Source organism: Vanellus vanellus (assembly GCF_965231255.1).
Source record: "Vanellus vanellus genome assembly, chromosome: 2".
Taxonomy (NCBI): domain Eukaryota; kingdom Metazoa; phylum Chordata; class Aves; order Charadriiformes; family Charadriidae; genus Vanellus; species Vanellus vanellus.
This window is the reverse complement of record NC_138906.1, coordinates 170578531-170597709: the sequence shown is the minus strand read 5'-3', so window position 1 is coordinate 170597709 and position 19179 is coordinate 170578531. Positions and strand designations below refer to the sequence as shown.

At 46.8% G+C, this 19179-nt stretch overlaps 1 protein-coding gene across 1 annotated transcript in view; it reads right to left on the bottom strand.

Moving 5' to 3' along the window:
* SCRIB (scribble planar cell polarity protein) overlaps positions 1-19179 on the bottom strand; it is a gene marked incomplete at its 5' end in the record, with an annotated part of 116547 nt that overhangs the window by 31780 nt on the left and 65588 nt on the right. Inside the window, 9 exons of the mRNA XM_082499318.1 lie at positions 253-321; positions 2455-2853; positions 7574-7657; positions 8393-8449; positions 12578-12634; positions 12884-13003; positions 13669-13857; positions 17352-17468; positions 17912-18088. Coding sequence (XP_082355444.1) covers positions 253-321; positions 2455-2853; positions 7574-7657; positions 8393-8449; positions 12578-12634; positions 12884-13003; positions 13669-13857; positions 17352-17468; positions 17912-18088 — 1269 coding nt within the window. The remainder of the gene's footprint in view (positions 1-252; positions 322-2454; positions 2854-7573; positions 7658-8392; positions 8450-12577; positions 12635-12883; positions 13004-13668; positions 13858-17351; positions 17469-17911; positions 18089-19179) is intronic.

The window sequence follows — 19179 nt, the reverse complement described above, 5'->3', positions numbered from 1 at the left end:
GCAAATTAAGTTACCCCTCAGAGCAGTATCTTTCCACTAAGTTTATGCCTGGTGAGTTATACCTCTGGGTCTCTGAGACGTTTTGAAAGAGCAGCGCTCATTCTCTAATTGCCTCCTGTGCTGGATACCCCTCCACCTCAAAGGTATTGCTTCAAGGATGAAAATCATACTCAGCTTCCTCTGCCCTTCTGCCCCGGTGGCCCCTTGCCTCCCTGCCTGTCCCTGCGTCGCCCATCCTGGGGACAGTCTCACCTGCTGATTACCAGGAGAATAGGGGGTTTCACGCCTGGAATTTCCTGTCCCAGACTCGCCCGAAGGAGCCTGAAAGAGAGAAGACAAAGCTAGACAGTTACTGTACAGCAGCAACTTCCACGTCTCTCCCTTCGCAGTGAGACTGGGAGACCACTAACATCCAGCCCGAGGCCAACTCTGGGCCACCTCACTGCGAGAGAGCGGAGTTAGCATTGGGCCCAACAGCAGCTGTCACATGGCAGAGACATTAAACATTGGAACTCAAACCATATCCTAACGCCCTGCAAGGCCAACTGACTTGGGTTAAAGCCTTCTGCCTTGGAAGATGTCCCCAGGAACCCTCTCCCCCTCCCTCCTCTTCAGCCCTCGCCAGCCTGAGCCACAGCCCCGGCACACCTGTGGTATAGATACGAATTAAAAAAAGCCACTCCCAACTGAAAGGAGGCAAGATTCAACCCAGCTACATCCATTGCTGTTGGCCTACTGGTAACACCTTTACGAGTAGCCCAGAGTGTAGGAAGGACAGGGCTCTCACCCCTTCCACAGGAACCTGTGATCACCAGCCTACAAGCAGCCCCAACAGCTACGAGAGCGCAGAGTCCCACTAATTACCTGCAGCCTGTCCACAGGATTAATGAGCATGATTTAAAAAGTATTTTAGACGCCTAAAGATGGAAACAGGTCATTTGGGATTTAGAGAACTGTTTAAGCAAATCTAGGGTTCCGCAATCATTAATACCATACCCGTGCACGAGTGAATCATGTTAATTTGATCCAAGTCACCCTTGGACAATGGTATTTTTACTGACCAAGCCAGGATGATCTGAAGTTTATATCGGAGCACAGAAAACATCTGATCCTTCTTAGCACTGTAATGACAGAGAACGCGGCAGTGGCAACTGATCTGCTTCCATGCCCCCACCGCAAAGGGTGTCCTTGCTCACCCTGCCTCTGGCTACTGCTATCCACATCTTCCCGTGTGCCGTCACACGCAGTTCACCAATCCCCAAGGACGGTGATGTCCTACACTACTGTTTTTCAGGGACTTCAGCTCCCTAACCCAGCTGACACATGACTGCTCCCGTTCTGGTGTCAGCACAGAGAACGTGCAGAGAGGGGGAACCGATCCCTTTTGACAGCAGCCTGGAACTGGATTAGCTCCAGCTAACTGCGACACCTACCTCCAGACTGATGACAGCTCATCTGGCATAAAATCTACCTTCAAAAAGGGTCAGTGCTTTGTGACCACTGCTTTTTTGATCTTCTGAACTCTAGAGCTGGATGTCTATAATCTCCAAACCACAGCCTTTGACTTTTAATATACCGAGATGTTACAGAGACTCAACTACATGCCTCGCCCTACGTGTATCTGCCTACACATCTGTGAAAACCAAATTCTCACCAAGGAACCAGGCTACTAAAAACATCTACAAGAACTACAGCTGGGTGTTGGTTGGTTTGTTTGCAGTGTTTTGCGTCTTTTGCTTTTCAGACATCCGGAAAGGCTGAGAAAGGACGAAGGGAGGAGTGGAGTGGTGCTAATCTGGAACATAACACCTTTGGGTCTAGTCCTTGCTCTGCCACAGGTTTCCTGTGCAAGAGTGAGGAAGTTAAATACAAACATATGTCCCAGAGCAGAAAGCAAAGTTCTCCCTTGAAATCTGAAAGTCTAGATATACTGGAAGGTGTCACTTCAAGGAACGGTGGGCTCCTGGGCTGCAGGCTGACTATGGCAGCTGCACTGCCTCTTATTTTTCAGAAGTCTAAAAACGGCTGTGTTTGTTCGGGCCCAGATACGTAAGTGTGACACCACCGCCGTTCTCCTACAAGCCCTGCCAGCTCCCCACTGCCCACCACAGCAGACAGGGAACACTGCTGCTCCTGGCCTGACTCTTGCCCACCCGCAGAGACATGGGGCACGTGGCCTGACACCCCTCCTCCCCTCAGCAGGGCTCAGCAGCACGCAGGCTTGGCAATAACTGGGGAACATTAGTGGCTGGAAGACAATTCACTGACTGTCAGCGACTGACAGCCTCCGCGCGCAAGGCTGGAGGAGGACACGTGTTAGGTGGGACCAGCCCCCGCACAGGCCTCGTGCTGCCTGGCATCCGGGTCCAGAGCATGCGCAGGGGTTTAGTAGAATGCGGGTGGCCTTAACGGCGTGGCTGCATGCCGCACACAGCATGCCACGGGACTGCTTGCCTTGGAGTAAAGGTTGGTCTTCAGCACTCCCCCCCTGCCGTAGCCCAGGGGCGGCCCCCCCAGGCAAGCCTTGCCTGCGGCCTTGCCCTTGCGGTTAGCCACCACAAAGGGGTTCTCGCTGAAGAGGATGGGCTGAGAGTCGATCATGCACTCTTCCTCTGGCATCTGGTCCTGGGACAAGGGGCAACCCTTGGGATCCTGCTTGTCCAGCCGGGGCTTTTCTGCCCCGCTGGCACACTCGTCGGGTGACGCAGAGTCCTGAGGAAGGCCAGCCACGCTTCCGATGATTGGGCCGGCGGCTGCGTCGGGGTATGAGTCCCGGCTGTCCTGTGCCACTGGCAGAGACAGCAGAGCGCAGTCGCCCTCCATTCTGGAGCTGGCCTTATTATACTGAACAAGCTGAGAGGAAAACAAAAGGATCAGAAAGAAATAAGGAGAACAGAGTAAAGGAGAGGAGGGAGAAAATACAGAGCAGCTGCTGATGCTGAAGGACAGGGGAGAGAAGAATTCGAGTACTAATGCCCACACAACCACCCCTTCCCTCTCTTCTTCTCTACCACCAGTCTTGTGATCATCCCAAACGCTAATTCCAAGAGAGGACCTCACTGTCAGCGTGCAATACGTACACCCACAGGCACAAGCACACTCCCTGCACTTTTCCAGCTCTCATTCACATTCCAGCCCACACCTCAGCAGCTCACCAGTACCACTGCTGCTCTCCAGCAAAACTTGACTGCCAAAACCCGCACGGGCATGCAGCCTCTCCCATCTTGCTGAAGCACATCCTCGAGTCAAATCCATCACCACATGGCCAAACAGCAACCGTCTCACCCCAGCACGCTCTCAAATAGTTCCAACAGTCAGGCACAATAACACCTCCCACCTCACTCCAGTGCATTTCCATACAGTTACACACTTATCACCATATCGTCCGCCCCATGCAGTTCCATCACACCTGCACAGGCAAACATGCTTTTATAGCCCCACTTCATCAAAATAGTCATAGAATGATTTGGGTTGGAAGGGACCTTGAAGATCATTGAGTTCCAACCCCCCTGCCATGGGCAGGGACAACTCCCCCTAGCCCAGGTTGCCCAAGGCCACGTCCAACCCGGCCTTGAACACCTCCAGGGATGGGGCAGCCACAGCTTCTCGGGGCAACCTGGGCCACTGCCTCACCACCCTCAAAGTGAAAAATTTCTTCCTAATATTCAATCTAAATCTACCTTCTTCCAGTTTGAAGCCATCCCCCCTCGTCCTATCACTACATGCCCTAGTAAAACGTCCTTCCCCAGCTCTCCTGTAGGCCCCCTTTAGGGACTGGAAGGCCCCAATAAGGTCTCCCCGGAGCATTCTCCAGGCTGAACAGCCCCAACTCTCTCAGCCTGTCCTCCCAGCAGAGGGGCTCCAGCCCTCTGATAAAATACACACCAATAAGTCACAGAGAGCTAAATAACAGCTAACAGAGCACAGAGCCCTTTGAGTGCTCTTACTGAAGGCAGGACTGAAACAGAGCCCCAGTTCTGCCTAAGCTCAACTGTACCCATACCAGATGAAGCACTGACCTTTCCTCTTTTAATAATACAAAAGAGAGTTTGTTACCCCAGCCAAAGCCTTCTTTCAGGGAAGCAGAGACAATCGGAGAGCAATGATCAAACCTCCTTCTATCCAAGTGCCTGCCGGGGAGCAGAAAGACCTCTTCTGCTCAGAGCACATTCTCCAACTCCTGTGTCATGGCAGCAGTCACAAAAATAGCTCTCAAGGGCTGGGTGGGCTAGTGACTACAATGGCAGCTGAGAGGCTCAGGAATTTCTGAGGCCCTCCCCTAACCCCTCAACCCCAACCCAACCCAAAGCAGTGGTTGGCAGAGCTCTGGCTCATATCATATTTCTTCAGACAGCAAAGCCTGTTCTACCATTAGAAATTTTGCTATTGTAGCTATGTGAAAAAGCTATGTAAAAAAACCCTACCTAAAAAACCCAAACAAAAAAAAAACAAATTCCAACCTTCTTTTCCCAGAGTGTGATAAACTGCACTAGCAAGAGCTCCAGTGCACATAAACTTACGCTGGGCAAAAAGTACTTTCTGGAACAGTATTTGTTCAATGGGGACGCTGCAATGAAAACCCTGCCAGCAGTCCACCACCACTCAGTGGGTATGTCGCTCCCACAGCCAGGCCCCTCCGACACCGCTTCCGCTTTCCCTTGACAGGCAGAAGAGCACGAACACTGACCAAGCTGCGTTCCAGGTGAATCCCACCACCACCAAGGCTCACTCTGCTTCGCACAAAGGGAAACAGTAATCGACACTTTGGCGGCGCTGTGGAGATGGGCATCTCACCAAGACTGCGTGAAGCCTGATAGTCCATGGGAAGCCTCAGTGCCTGTTTTGTTCATGGACATGACTGGGACTGAGCTTCATCCATCCCTCGCTTTTATCTCCAGTGCTGCTGCTGTAGCAGTGTATCCCAGTGCAGGGCGCCTCGCTCCCTCTGCTTCACAGTGGGCTATTTTTATCAGACCAACAATTTCTATTTTGGGAAAGCAAAGATTTTGGCAATGCTTTCCCCAGCTTTGCCTCTGTCACTCCCCTGTCCAACAGATAGGACAATTGTGTTCTACCCTGCGCCCTCCAAGGCAAATACACACCAAATGCATTTGCAGTTCTGATCCATCACTTTGCCCCAGACACTGAAACAAATCTAACGAACAAGTACAGAGAAAGACTCGATGGCTAGAAATTGAAGAGAAATAGATTCAGACCAGAAAGTACAGATTGTTAATTAACTAATCATGGTGACACCCTACTGGAAGATGTAAAGTCCTCCTCACCATTTCTTAGTGTCCAGAAAGCAGAACTAGATTTTAAATGTTTTGCTGTGGCTAGATGCAGTCATTCATGGGTATGGTTTTCAAGCCTGTCCTATGCAGAAGGCAGAGACTATAATAGCTCTTTTATTACTGTGATGGCAGTATTCAGACATTGTAGTGCACTGGGTACTCTGCAGATGCCGGTTACTGAGAAGCTGGCACAGCCGCAGGGCGTCACTGAGACAGCGCTCTCATGCAGCTTTCCACTGGAACTTTTCAGCTGGGGTTTTAAAAGTACACAAATGAAACAGGCTTACATCTCGGTAAGCCTGTGTTAAAGCTTGCTCACAGAAGGACCAATACACAGCAATACAGATTAACACAAGATACACAGCCACCTGCCCCCTTCTTTAGGGGCAATTCTTGGGGAATCCTCATGACAAATTCCACCTGCAATCTACAGTGGTCACGACAGAGGTCTGCACCTCCTCCTGTTCCACAGTGTGAAGAACACCAGACCCTGCAACTGCCCTGCAGGGAACTATATGGGAAGAAAAGACATGTAGACACTGTTTGAAGGAGAATGTACATGGTGGGAAAGTTGGCCTAGAGACAGGAAGAAAGAAAAAAAATACTATGGGAAATGGGCAATAGCATTGCCAGGTAACCTTAATCCAGTCAGACTGTCTGGAGATCAACAACCTGTTAACTGAACCACGAGCTTTTCTGCTGGACAGACGGATCCGTGTCCGAGTCTTCCAGGCAGTCACCAAACAGGTTCGGGTGCAGCTCCCAAGGGAACGCCAGAACCTTGCTGTCCTTCAGCCCACATCTCCCCATACTCACGATCTCGGCAGGCATTTTTTTTCAAACAGAGCAAAGACAGGGCTGGGCAAAAGACAGCTGGAAAAAGATAAACATGGGCACCAATTGGCCCTTCCCCTGGAACAGGACATTTATAGATGCCGCCCATTCACCCCGGCATTCCCGCGTGTTGGGCCCCACATTCCAGTGCCAGGCATTCCTGGGCTGACATGGACTGCTGAGCCACAACTTCCCAAAGGCTGCTCTGCTCTGGATGACACAAGGGCTGTCCAGCAAAGAGGCAGCTGCTTGCACGGGGCTGGCTCTCCCCTTGTTCTCAGCTACTAAGTTACACTAAGAGATGCTAAAAATATGTTAAACTTTTTCCTGATAATACTTTTCTGTGGGGTCAGCCAGGAGAGAAAACGCAAAAGCTGGGGAGTACGGGGAGGAATGAGACAAAGCTGGAGACACAGCAGGGCTCTAATCAGTGTGAAAGCAAAAAAGCGAGAGGGCCTGAAGTCCATGAGAGGATAGACGAATAGGAGAGGAGACCTGTCTGGGTGGTGAGATGGAGACAGTAAAGGTAAAAGAGATGATCCTGAAACAAAGCAATGGGAATGCAGAATCCGATGATGACAGCAAAGGGTGGTCTTACTGCAGGAGGAGGAAAGGAACGGAGGTGAAGACTGAGGACGTGTGTGAAGGAGCAGGCAGAAACCCAGTGCAACAGGTATGATGCAGGGAAGATAAATCATGACCAAACGAAGCAAAGACGGAGAGGTGAGGTGAGATTTTAAACAACAGAGGACAGACAGACAACTTTGTGATCTGTGGAGTTGTGAAATCTGGATTTTCTCTTGGCTGAGGTGCCACTACATATCAGGGACTGAAACGCAGGTCACAAGGGCAGGAGTACCCAAGGCTGTATCAGGGCTAAGCCATGAGATGCAATCACTGCCACTCTGCCTTTTGCAGTCCCAGGTGGATCTTGACTTTAATACTTTTGGTATCAGCACCCGGCATCCCTCTTCCTTTCTGAACACCATCCCACAATGAATTTACACCTAAGCTGCGCACACAACATTGTCACCTCCTGTGTCAGGAAGAATCTTCCCCTCCCTCCTCCGCAGCTTTCAGCAGTTGTCTCCTTCCATGACAAATCCCCTGCACTCTCCCATTGTCATCTGTCCTTCTCTCCTGCTGGGCTCTCCCTTCTGCTTTGTTTGAGACACTCCCTTTTGCATCTTGGCAATTACACAGACCACTTCCCTTTCCAAAACGGAAAGTGACCTGGCTCTCTGCTCTCCTCATTTTCCCATTCTGATCTTTCTTTTGTGGCTACCTCCTGTTTCAGTGTCAGAGTCTACCACAGTTCTGCTTCCCAGTTTTTCTCTGCAGAGAGTACCACCGTCTCTCACATGAGGGCACACGGAGCGGCAGGTAACAGAACGACCGCGGCTTTCCCCACGCAGGGACCCACACCTCAACACCCCCTCACTTACAGTGCGATTGCCTCTCTGTAAGCCACTGCTGGGCAACGCAGCCAGGGTCCGATAGTCCAGCCTCAACGGTTCACTGGTGACGTTCTGGAGAGGGGCAAGGGGGGGAGCAAAAAAAAACACAAACACCAGGAAGAGATCAGGCCAGAAGTCAACTAAATCGACTAGAAAGAGCAATTAAAAGGAAACCACCCCTCGTAATAACCAAGGCCTTATCTCCAAACTCTGCAGAAAGTTCCCATTGCCTGGAAATGAACCCGGAATTGCTCCAAACACAACCATGCGGACCCGTGACAGAGGCCACGCTTGAGATGTACTGCAGAGCACGTGTCACTCTGGGCCCCGGTCACCCACTGGTGTGCAGATCCCCACCACTCCTCCTGCCCCCTGTGCAGACATCCGCTCCCTCGTAGGGGGAGAGGAGAACGTGACATACATACCAGTTCTCTCCAAATAGTGCCCAGAAAGGCTTCCAGTCTGGATTTAGAGACATTTGAGAGTGCAAATCTACAATTCCTCTACAGTATCTTTTCTCAACCTTAACTCACACTCATTGTGTAATTCTGTTTGATTTCACTTCCCATTTGCATTTTTCTGCCTTTCTAATCCTAGCCATTTTTTTTCACAATTCCTTTCTCCATCACATCATAGATTTCTTCATTTCTGATATCTTCTCTTATACCAAAAGTCAAATGTTTTGGCGGGGGGGGGACCGGAGAACAGAAGTTATGGGGAATGAGGGCTTTTAGTGATTTCTCTGGCCTCCAAGCCCAGCTGCGGCCCTTTTCTGCAACTCTCCAACCCTCCCACCGTGCTCCTCACCTCTGCCTCCTCCTCAAGTTGCTGCGTGGCTGCCTCCCGCTCCCTACGCATCCACTCCTTCCATGAGACAGGACAGAGTCAGAACAGCATCCAAGCAGCGCAGGCAAAGAGAGAGGGAAAGAGGTCAGCACCGTGCTGGGCAGTAACTCCGGAGGGGGGCAGAGGAGCGTGAGCAGTGCTGGCACCAGGAGAGGGAGGGCAGAAACCCAGCGCATACGCTGGGCCCAGGGAAAGAGGAGCTGGAATTCTGTGTGAGCTCAGTTATCGCCAGCAAAGCAGATGGGAATGGACACCCCATACAACACAAGCTGGGGTGTCACCAGATGAGGGGAAGAGAGCAGATGTCTCTAAGATCCTCGGCAGGGTCAATCCTGGGGAGAAGCAACGGAAGCTAAAGCCTCCCCCAGGCACAAGCTACGCCATCACCAAGGGAAAGGAAGAGATTGCTTATTGCTAGAAGAGACATCTTGACAGAGCACAGGCTGGAAGGGAATGGAAAAACAAATCTACAGAGCACAGCCCTAGTTGTCACTAAGGACAAAGACCTAAAAACATCACATGCTCATTAACAGCATCACAGCCAAAAGACTACAGATAGAGACAGAAACTGTATAAGCACAAGGCAGGGCTTAACATCAGCTGGTCAGCTCTCAGCCATTCAAGCGCAGCACAGGAGTACTGCAAGAGTGACCAGTGACTAGTGTCACAAGCCCCAGCTACGGGCTTGCTTCCAGGCTGAAAGAGGAAGGTAACAATATGTTACTTGTCTTTAAGAATTATTTCTGTGCACTTATACTTTTGTGACTTTTTGCCCAGCACCTATGCTGCAGAGGGAGGGCTGTGGACAAAAGCAGCATCATTCTTCCGTTCTATCGCATATTGCAACCCTCCTGACTGCTCCTCCCAAACAGCAGCAACCAGATGGTCCAGAAGTCCCAAGGCTGGAAGGATGGGAGGTGGAAGGCATCTGAGAAATACAGAGGGAGCTAACTGAAAATTCTGATAAGCACCTAGGCCCTTTCTCTTCAAAAGCTTCTGTGCATCACCCTAGGAAAAAATCACATCACACCCCGATCTCCAGACAATAATGAGCAACATGAGAAGACACTAATGCTCTGGAAGATCACCAGATCCAAAGGGATATTTAGGGGTACTTAAGCTAAAGTCTGTTCTGAATCTGGTTATGCTTATTTTGGACAAGGGTTGTCTGTCAGGTGAGTGTTCAAGCTGACAGTAATCTTGTATGCGATCCTTCTCTGAGGTCTTAAACTGAAGAGGGACGAGTGTGCTGGCCAGCCCAGACGGAGCTATGGAATGTTCAAAGTTCATCTCTGACAACATCTGGGGAGCCTGGGGAAGCTCTGGATTAAGACTAGAAAAATAACCACAGCTACAGAGTTGGGACAAAGAAATGCACCATGAATCAGTCCATGGAGATCTGAAGTTACTGATACTGCTGCTAGAAACCGAATTATCAAAGAACTAAACTTGAGAGATGTATGCGGTGAGTGCAACAGTGGTATCTGAAAACCTCTACGTGACTAACGGTGAGTATAGTAAAGCCAAAATCCTTCCCATTTCTTAAGTTCACAACCTTACTGTAAGGAGACATGTTTGATCTCTATCATGCTTGTGCAAAACGGAACAAGAAACAATTAAGTATTAGAGGAAAAGTCCAAAAATGGTGACAAAAATAGTATTACCGAGGATCTGGCACTGAAGTTGGAACTTCCTACAGCATTACAATGGCTACCATACAGTGCTGGCTCCATCACTGGTATAAATTTAACCATCAAAACCAGTATTAGAGACAGAAACCCAGTTTCAAGGTCACGCTAAAAGGCAACAGCAGAAAAACGTGTCTTTGCTGTTGGGTCTCAAGCCATGGATCCCGAGATGCCAGAGGAGCCTGCAGCATCCATTGCTACCTCCTCCTAGTACCCTAATGGAAGAGGCACAAAAAAATATTAAATCTTTTAAAGGCACAGGCAATTCTGGAGGGGAGTCTTGGTCTCTGCTGATGACCCAGCTACAAGCATACTTCTGGGCTCTTCAGAGGTTGGGACAGACAACACTCTAATTATACTAAGTCAGACTATAGTGAGAGAAAAGGCAGTATATGGGAATATAGACCTTAGAAGTCCTTAAATACACGTTACTGCAACCTTGGAATATTGCTTTAAAGTCTATCAAAAGTAAACTATCCAAGAAAGATGAACCACAATTACTGTGTATTGTTCAGCCTCCAGGAATAATAATGAAATTTGTTATAAGATGCCCGCCATTGTTTTGAAATATTGCCAATGGCTGAATGACTAATTATTGCGAAGGGTTTTTTTCTTTTAAATTAACCATTTTAATAAAATTTCAAGTTCAAGTTTTCCATTATAAAGCTATCATAATACCATCAGCACTTTTAAAAATGAGGTATGGCCAAGGCTACATCACCAGTCATAAAGGTTTTCCTGTTTTTTGACAAATCTCTGGGGTATTTTTAAGTAATCTCAGTATAAATTTTTGAAAAGCCTTTACCTACCTAAGACTGAACTAATGCAATCTGCTCAGACAGGGCAGAATGGTTTTGGGGCCAGACTTGCTCTTGGTTTATCCAGAGGTGTTAGAAATGCTGATACCGACTTACAGTACCTGAATTCTCCTTGAGCATTCAAATCCATGTGCTACCAACACAAAACTGGTAGGAATACCCTTTGCTGTGACAGTAACACCACAAAATCAGGTTTTCTGAAACCACAACAAACCACTCTCAATTCCTTCCTAGGAAAGGAATAAGACATTTTATAGGAGAAGCCTAAATCTGATCTAAATTGGCTCTGCTGCGAGCTGAACCAAGTGACCTGTAGCGGTCCCTTCCTACCCAAACTACTCATAGAATCACAGAATGGTTTAGGTTCGAGGGACCTTTAAAGGCCATCTAGTCCAACCCCCCGTAATGAGCAGGGACATTTTCAACTAGACGAGGTTGAAAATTATTCTATAAGGCCATTCCACTGGGAGAATTCCCATCTAAGTATAGATCTCAAACACCATCAGAACACCTCGCAGATACTTAGGACAGAAATCCCTTGTCTTATTCCTACACATGCTGACACCAGTCCAAGCTGCAGGACAGCAAAGATAAAGCAAAGCTTCCAAAGGGAGTCTGGAACACACTGAACACCTTTTTTCCCACTACTTCAGCCTTTCATAAAATCGTACCCTGTAGAGCCCATTGCAGTCGCTGACAGAAAGGTCATACAGCTGTTTCCTTGTTCATTGCTCTGTCCTCTCACAGTCTGTGCCATTGTCTATTCATAACCTTGACTGTTCTTTCCAAAACAAATAGTTTAGTTAACACTTGAGATTTTACAAAAATCACCTCCATCCAGAATTGCCAATATAACTACACACTTGTCGGGTAGCAAATGTAAAAAAAGCTGAGTGATTACATCTATGGAAAGAACCTAGAGAAATACCAGGTATATCTAGATTGGAAACCCAAAGAAACACCTGCAAAATGTACACGTACTTATCTGCCAGGAGAGCAGGTTCCTAATTGACAATACAGAAGAATACAATTTTCCCTCATCTTCCAAGAGAATCTGACTCAATAAATTAGTTTTAAGAGGGATAACTAGAAAACCCAAGTCCTTGAGGGGCTTGGCTCTGCTAATCTATTTCTGTGGAAGGCTGAAATAGTAGGCAGAAATACAAAAATCTCATAACGAATCAGAAAAATGATCATGTAAACGGAGGAGCACAAACTTGTGATTCATTAACAGTGCCACTTCTTCAATTTAGGGCAACTTTGAGCTGTGTGTTCTCATCTTTGCTCATAAAAGCTGTCAGGTCATGGAGTGCTGTACAGAGAGAACTGATTAAATGTGGGACTTCCAAGTTAATAGGCCATTTTTCTCAAAGTTGCAGCTTGGCCAGAAAGTACCAGCAGGTAACAAAGACGAACTCTATAAATAACAGAAGAGTACCGCCAAAGAGGTACACAGGAAGGTATGGCAAAGCCAAAAGCAGCTACAGTCACCGAGCGGAGCACTACGAAGAGAGAAGGCCCAAAGGCCCCCAATGGCACTAACAACTGGGAAGAGATAATCTGTGGCGTTTTCCTCAGAGCTCACAGGCTTGGCAGAACCGCCGTCAAGAACAGATTCTGCTACATGAAAAATCTCTCACCACTTGCTCCATTTCTTCTCTCTCCCACTGAGTTGCTTCTCTCACCATTTCCATCTCCTAGGAGAGACCAAAGTTAGAGCCACTTCATCCACTGCTCTCTCCCCGCTCGGAGCACCTCTAACCTCGTCAAGATTTCAGAGTCCCGTCCTAGCGCATTCCTGATGACAGTGCTGGGACCTGCTGATCCCATAAAAAGGAAGTCCACTACCCATTACGTTGCAGATTCCATGCATCATGGGAGACTAGAGATTTTCAGAAACTTTTTCCACTCCGTAACATTCTCACAGCTGTAGCCAGAATACCCACCTTCTGTAGGATCTCCAGTTCTTCAGGGCTTAAATCCCGATCAATAGAAGAGATACTTTCCAGGCTATTCTTGCGCCCAATACCAGCAGCAAAAGGGTTTGCAATAATTCCTGGGGACATCTACAAAGCAAAAAGGCAATAAAATACGGTGGAAGCCCACAGTGCGCCATACAAAAAACTTCCATATCCTGGGCTCCCACATACAGAGTACCAAGCTGATCCTAGGCAAGTCAGAACTCCTTCACAACCTGAAACCTTACTTCAGCTGTTGATTACTCAAGGAACTTGAGGTCTAAGAAAGATGAATTTAAATTGAAACAGTTACAGAAAGAGGATAAGGTGACCAGGGATTGGGTATTCTAGTGGAGAATAAAAAAGCTTACTTGCTAAGCATTGGAGAAAGCAAGCTGAGAAGGCACAGGATTGCTATGGGTTAAATGTTTCTCTGTGGGGAAAGGCGAACACCGATAAACAGACAGACAATTTACTTTAAGTATGACACTGGCCCAAGTGTCATACTTCAATTGCCCAAATAGGCAGAGAAAATTAGCTTGAAAACTACATTACTAACCAGTGCAGTGACATTGTGAAACAGTTCTGTAATCAGCAGAAGAGAGACAGTCTATAGAGACTACTGCTTCTATGAACTGGCAACCGCCTCGGGTTCATATAGCAGGAGACCAGACAGCAGAAGGCTGGAAAAATCCAGCAATCTTCTATGAAGAAAGAGGTGGGATCCTCGTGGTACTGGTCACTACGAGGGCACCCTGCACTTCAGTTCTCACCTCAATGGCAGCTGCAGCCTTGGGATCAAAGCCATCACACACCAGCACAAGGAGCGCGTCACCCACACTTCGGAGTATCTGTACTGCTTCTGTATGTGTCATTCCCAGCAAACTCTGATGATTCACCTCCAGGATCCGCATTCCCACCTTCAGACGGCCATCCCGGGCCGCAGCCCCAGAGGAGCTCACCTGTAACAAATGGGGAGAATCAAGATATCGCCTAAGGAGGTAAGAGAAGATTAGAGAGCGTGGGGACCATCAGGAAGAAGGAATGAGAGAGGACAGCATACAAAGGAAACAGGGAGCCAAGGCTGCGGCTACACATCAGGGAAAGCGCCTGGAACTACTGAGATATACTTACGGAGAGGGTATAAAAGGAAGAAGGTGTACAGTTTGGTAGAGGAAACAGGTGTGGAAGGTATCTCTTATGGGAGATAAAAAGAATCTCTATTTGAAATGTGTTGTCCCAAGGAAAGAAACTGCTTTTGTTTTGTCAATGAAGCAGGTGAGAAAGAAAGCTCTCGCATCTATGATTTATCTTCACAGAAAGGAAAGTGTAATAACTTTTTGTTCGGAGAGAGACAGAAAACGCAAGCATAGGGATAATTTTTGTGGATAAAGATAAATGAGGCACAAAGACTTTCACTGTCTTTTTGGTAGAGACAAGCATAACAAATTATGCATGTCTGTCTCTTTCAGAGAATTAACATCTAACTCTTATTTTCTTTCTTCAGCAAGTAACAAGAACTTATACTCGGCCTCATGTACACAAGCCGTCACCAGGGGAAGCACCGGCATGCAGCGTATTGATAAGGCACATGAAAGCCAGAGTTTGTCTTAGAGTTCAAGCATCTGTGTGTGTTTGAGGAGAGAATGAAAGTGCATGCTTTGTCACCACAACAAAGGCAGTAAAGGCTCGGAGTTTTACTCATTTTTTTTCACCTTTGGAACAGGGAAAAGACACTGCAGGACTTGCTGTGGGTACAAAGTGAATGAGAAGAGAAGAGAAAAGGAAGAAGGGAGAGGGGAAGAAGGGAGAGGGGAAAAGGAAAATCCCCCAAATCCACCCCAAACACATGCAAACATGAGGCTTAGGAGAAATATGCAAGCTGGGGAAGTGAGAAAAAAATTGAACAATGGCAACAGGCAAAGCTACTATCAGGATACAACTTAAAGCACCTCAGGAAAAGGAACAAAATCACCAAATAGGCATTACTTTTCCTAACGGGAAACCAAAAGCCTGGAACAAAATGGGACATACACACAGTCAAGCCAGAGCACGTGGAGACCTTGGTACATTCGGTATACAGGCAGACCTCACTGGAAACCCCAGAGACAAACGAACGGCTCCAATTCAAAGGCTCATCTCAAAGCCAAAGATCCAACGTGACTAAGCTTTGCAAAGAGAATTACCACCAGTGCTATACAAGGGCTTCGCAGAAAGAGCACGTCAATGTCAGGGATCTCCAGCAAAGCCTGCAGATCCATGACGAGAACAAAGAGAGCACAAGGGCACACAAAGTTGGCTGCTGGGTGGGGGAAATCCAAGGACATGCATGACTGGTTGTCAAGGTAGGATGGAGGCACAGGTAACATCAGAGGAAGGAAAGAAGGAAAGAAGGAAAGAAAGAAAGAAGGAAAGAAAGAAGGAAGGAAGGAAGGAAGGAAGGAAGGAAGGAAAGAAAGAAAGAAAGAAAGAAAGAAAGAAAGAAAGAAAGAAAGAAAGAAAGAAAAAAAGAAAGAAAGAAAGAAAGAAAGGACTACTGCACACCATGTATTACTGGGGTCAGAGAGGCAAAAAACCCAAAACAAAACAAAGGCATGGGTGTTTAGTGGATTTATGAGAGCTGTTTTGGAGAAAAAACAACAGATATACATTTAATAAAGTACCTGTAAAAACAGGAGGAAAAATTCTGCATGCATTTTTTATTTTTTTAGGATTGGGGGAGGGAAAGCAGCCATGCACGCCTACACATAATTTCTTCAGGGCTGTAAAGGAAAACATGTAGGTGTGTGTGAGCGCGTGTGCATGCACAACAGTGGTCACATGCAGCTGAATGGAAAAAGACGGAGTACTCACAATTTCTTTTCCAGGGAGAGCAAGTGCATAAGTGTGACAGTAGAACACCCAGAAATAATGGGAGGAGGTGAAGTTAATGTAGAAAAATGTTCTTAATGCCAACTGTCATCTGTATTATTGATATGTCACTGAGGGACACTCAGCTATCCCCATTGAGACAGATTATGAATTTCAAATTGTAGATATAATTTATACTTCTCATAGTATTCAACTTGTAACACTTCATCAAGAAGGTTTTAAAAAGGAAGAACCAATTACAACTTTTAACAAATGACAATTAAGGGACTCATGGAAATGCAAATTAAGAAAAACTAAGGAGAAAGAAAGTAGTAATCAGACATCCACAGAGGAGGAAGAAGAAAAAGCACTACTTTGTCTCTCAGTTACTGGAAACATACAGACAATAGAAGAGACACAGGAAAAACACTCTGGTTAGGACAGATAAGACAGATCAAGCTGAAGTAACACAGTTGAAGGGAGAGCAGAAAAGTTCAGTGCTTTGGTTCTCCACAGGCTGAAACAACCACTATTAAAAAAAAAAAAAAAAAACAGAGGGGGAGGGGGCTAAGCCTACCCTGCAATGGGGCTAAACTGTAAACCTTCCCAACCCCTATGTGCTGTAACGCTGAAGGAGATAAAAACAAACCTAATTGTTAAAAATAATTGCAGGTTACAATAATCTTAGGTTTTCTTTTACTACTATTACAAATATTGCAGTTGAATACGCAACTATTACTTTGATAAGGTGAATTTACTCTTTTAACTTTAAAACTCAGATAAAGAAGTTATATCCAAGGAATAACAAATGCTGAATATTCCCTTTCTTTGAAAGTAGCCAATTATCAGAAAGGGTTAAGTGGCAATCATGGAGTGTCCACCATCCCGCAAGGATTATTAAGACCTCTACAGCTAAGGCAGAGTTTCCACCCTACCATACCAGCTAAAGAGGGAACCAGTGACACTAATGTGAACATCCAGAGTCCCCCGTCGGGCAGCAGCAAGACTATGCTCAGTTGCTAACAAGAAAGAAGAGGTGATACTTTTTGGTAAGGGTCAGGAGGAGTATAAGCTTATACAGAGTATATTGTTGAAAAGAAAATATGCGTTACTTCTTGGGGAAAAGTGACATGACAAGTAAGTATGCACACAAGCAGTCACTTACAAAGGAAAAGGGAACAAAACTACATACATGGTGCGTGGCACAAGAGGAAGGGTGAGCAATTCATAAGGCTTTTGATGAAAGGAGGAAGGAGCACGCATGCTTGAGTGGGCAGGAAGGCCACAAGCATTTGGGGAAGCCATAGGAATGGAGGGGATAAAGGAAAGATGTATGGGTTCATGTTATAGGAAAAAAGCAAGAGAAGAAATACAAAGCAAAATAAAAGCAAACACAGGAAATGAAAGAAGAAATGCTGTCGCTATTGTAGTGGAGGAAATATGAAAGGAAACAGATGCGCCTCCTTGAGTGAACGGATAATACTGCAGGAGAACTGATGTACCCATCGAAAAGTGCAGAGAGCATATTGAACAAATTCCACAGGGATCACCCTTTTCCCTAGCAGTCCTTGCATGCAGCCGAGTTGCAGAGTCAGGGGTCCGGTACCTTAGAAATGAAGATGCCTTCATCAGTGGGATCAAATGGATTTCCAGCATGACCTTTTGCTCCACCCCGGATGCTGATGCCCAGCTTTTCTCCTGGAGCCTTTTCAATGCATATTTCCTGTAAACACAGAAAAGGTCTCCTTGTTTCTGGGTCAAGTTCAGACTGGAATTGTGGAGGAAACACTCCTAGTAGCTGGCCATATTCTAAATACCCTGAAAAGGACCCGAAGTAGACCTTTCACTCATTTGGCATGGTTTATTCCTTTTGATGAGGCTCCGCCCTTCTCTGTATTTCTGTCTCCTGTTCAGCTCTGGTCTGCATGAAATCTGCTAATTCTCTGACCACACTATCACCATGGGCATGGCAAGAGACCCTCCACAGTCCTCCACTGGATATATACTTACAAGAGACTGGATTCTGCCACAAGGGAAGGAAATTTCAATCAGAAGTTTGGTTGTATCCTAGTCCCAGACTTTCAGCTAGGTAAGAAACTGCCTTCAAAAGTGATCCTGTTGTAAAGAAGAGTGCGATTGCCCCCAGTTGTCTTACTCAGAACCTACCTGCATACCGGGCGGTGGCGGGTCTCGCCTCACTAACATAGTCAGCTCCTGTGTGTTGGAGAGCAGGGCGTTCACTGCTTCCTGGTGGGTAGCGTGGCGCAGGTCAATACTGTTTACCTCCAGGATCCTGTCCCCCACACGGAGCCCACTGCGAGAAGCCAGTCCACGGGGAATGACCTACAAAAATCATTAATATTACAACTAAAGAAGGAAATTCCACCTCTCCTTGGAGAAAAACCGATTGTGTCCCCAGGCATTCCTCCAACATCCTCTGAGGCCTCTTTGGACTTTTCTCTCTGCAACCGAAGTTCCCCAAAAGGTAATATATCTGTGAACACTGGTGAAGAATGAAGTAAGATTTGCTTTAAAGCGTCATTCAATATGTTCTTATATTCTCATACTATCATTTTCATCGGAACCAATCCCATGACAGCTTTTCCATTATTTTGCCTGTGACTGTACGATCTTTCTCACAAGAACGCTGAAGGAACTCAAACGTTAAACTGCAGAGCTGTTGTCAGAAGTGCATTATCTGCCACCACAAATGGCCACTGTACCAGGACTGGCATTGTCAGTACAACTCCAGTCCTCAAAAAGTGCTCCAGAGGGGGTCTTGAGAGCCACAGAGTTGCTAACGAAGGAACCTAACTTCTATTCCTGGTAAAACAAGAGAATCAACAAAGAAAGAGTAAGATTTGTGAGCATGTGGATAAGCAGCGTTTGTCAGGAAAGAGTTAGTTTGGCTTTGGTAAAGGCAAATCCTGCCTCATTGACCTGCTGAAGCACCATGAGAGAAGCAATGAACACACGAAGGAAGGAATCTGGCAGACATAACTTTTGGATTTCCAAACAGCCCTTGACAAGGTCTGAACCTAAAGGCTATTAGAGAAGCTGTGTCCACTGGACAGTAGGAAAGGCCATCCTAATGGTCTGAAAGCTGGTTAAAGGAGAGGAAACAAAGGGCAGTGCTGGACAGCTGCTGCTCAGGACACAAAAGATTCACTGGTGGGTGCCCGAGGGATTGGTGTGAGACTGGGGTTATTCAGCATGTGCACCTGCGACCTGAAAAAGGTAGTTAACAGTGTAATCTCCAGGTCTGCAGATGATACTGTGCTGTTTTGGGCAGCCAAAAACCACCCTGGTGGTGGTAAACTTCAAATGGGTGAAGAAAACTGGACAAAAAGACATGGCATGAGTTTCAGCACAGATAACGAGCCTACGGAAGAACACCTTAAACCTCACACACAGAACACTGAACTCAGAAACAG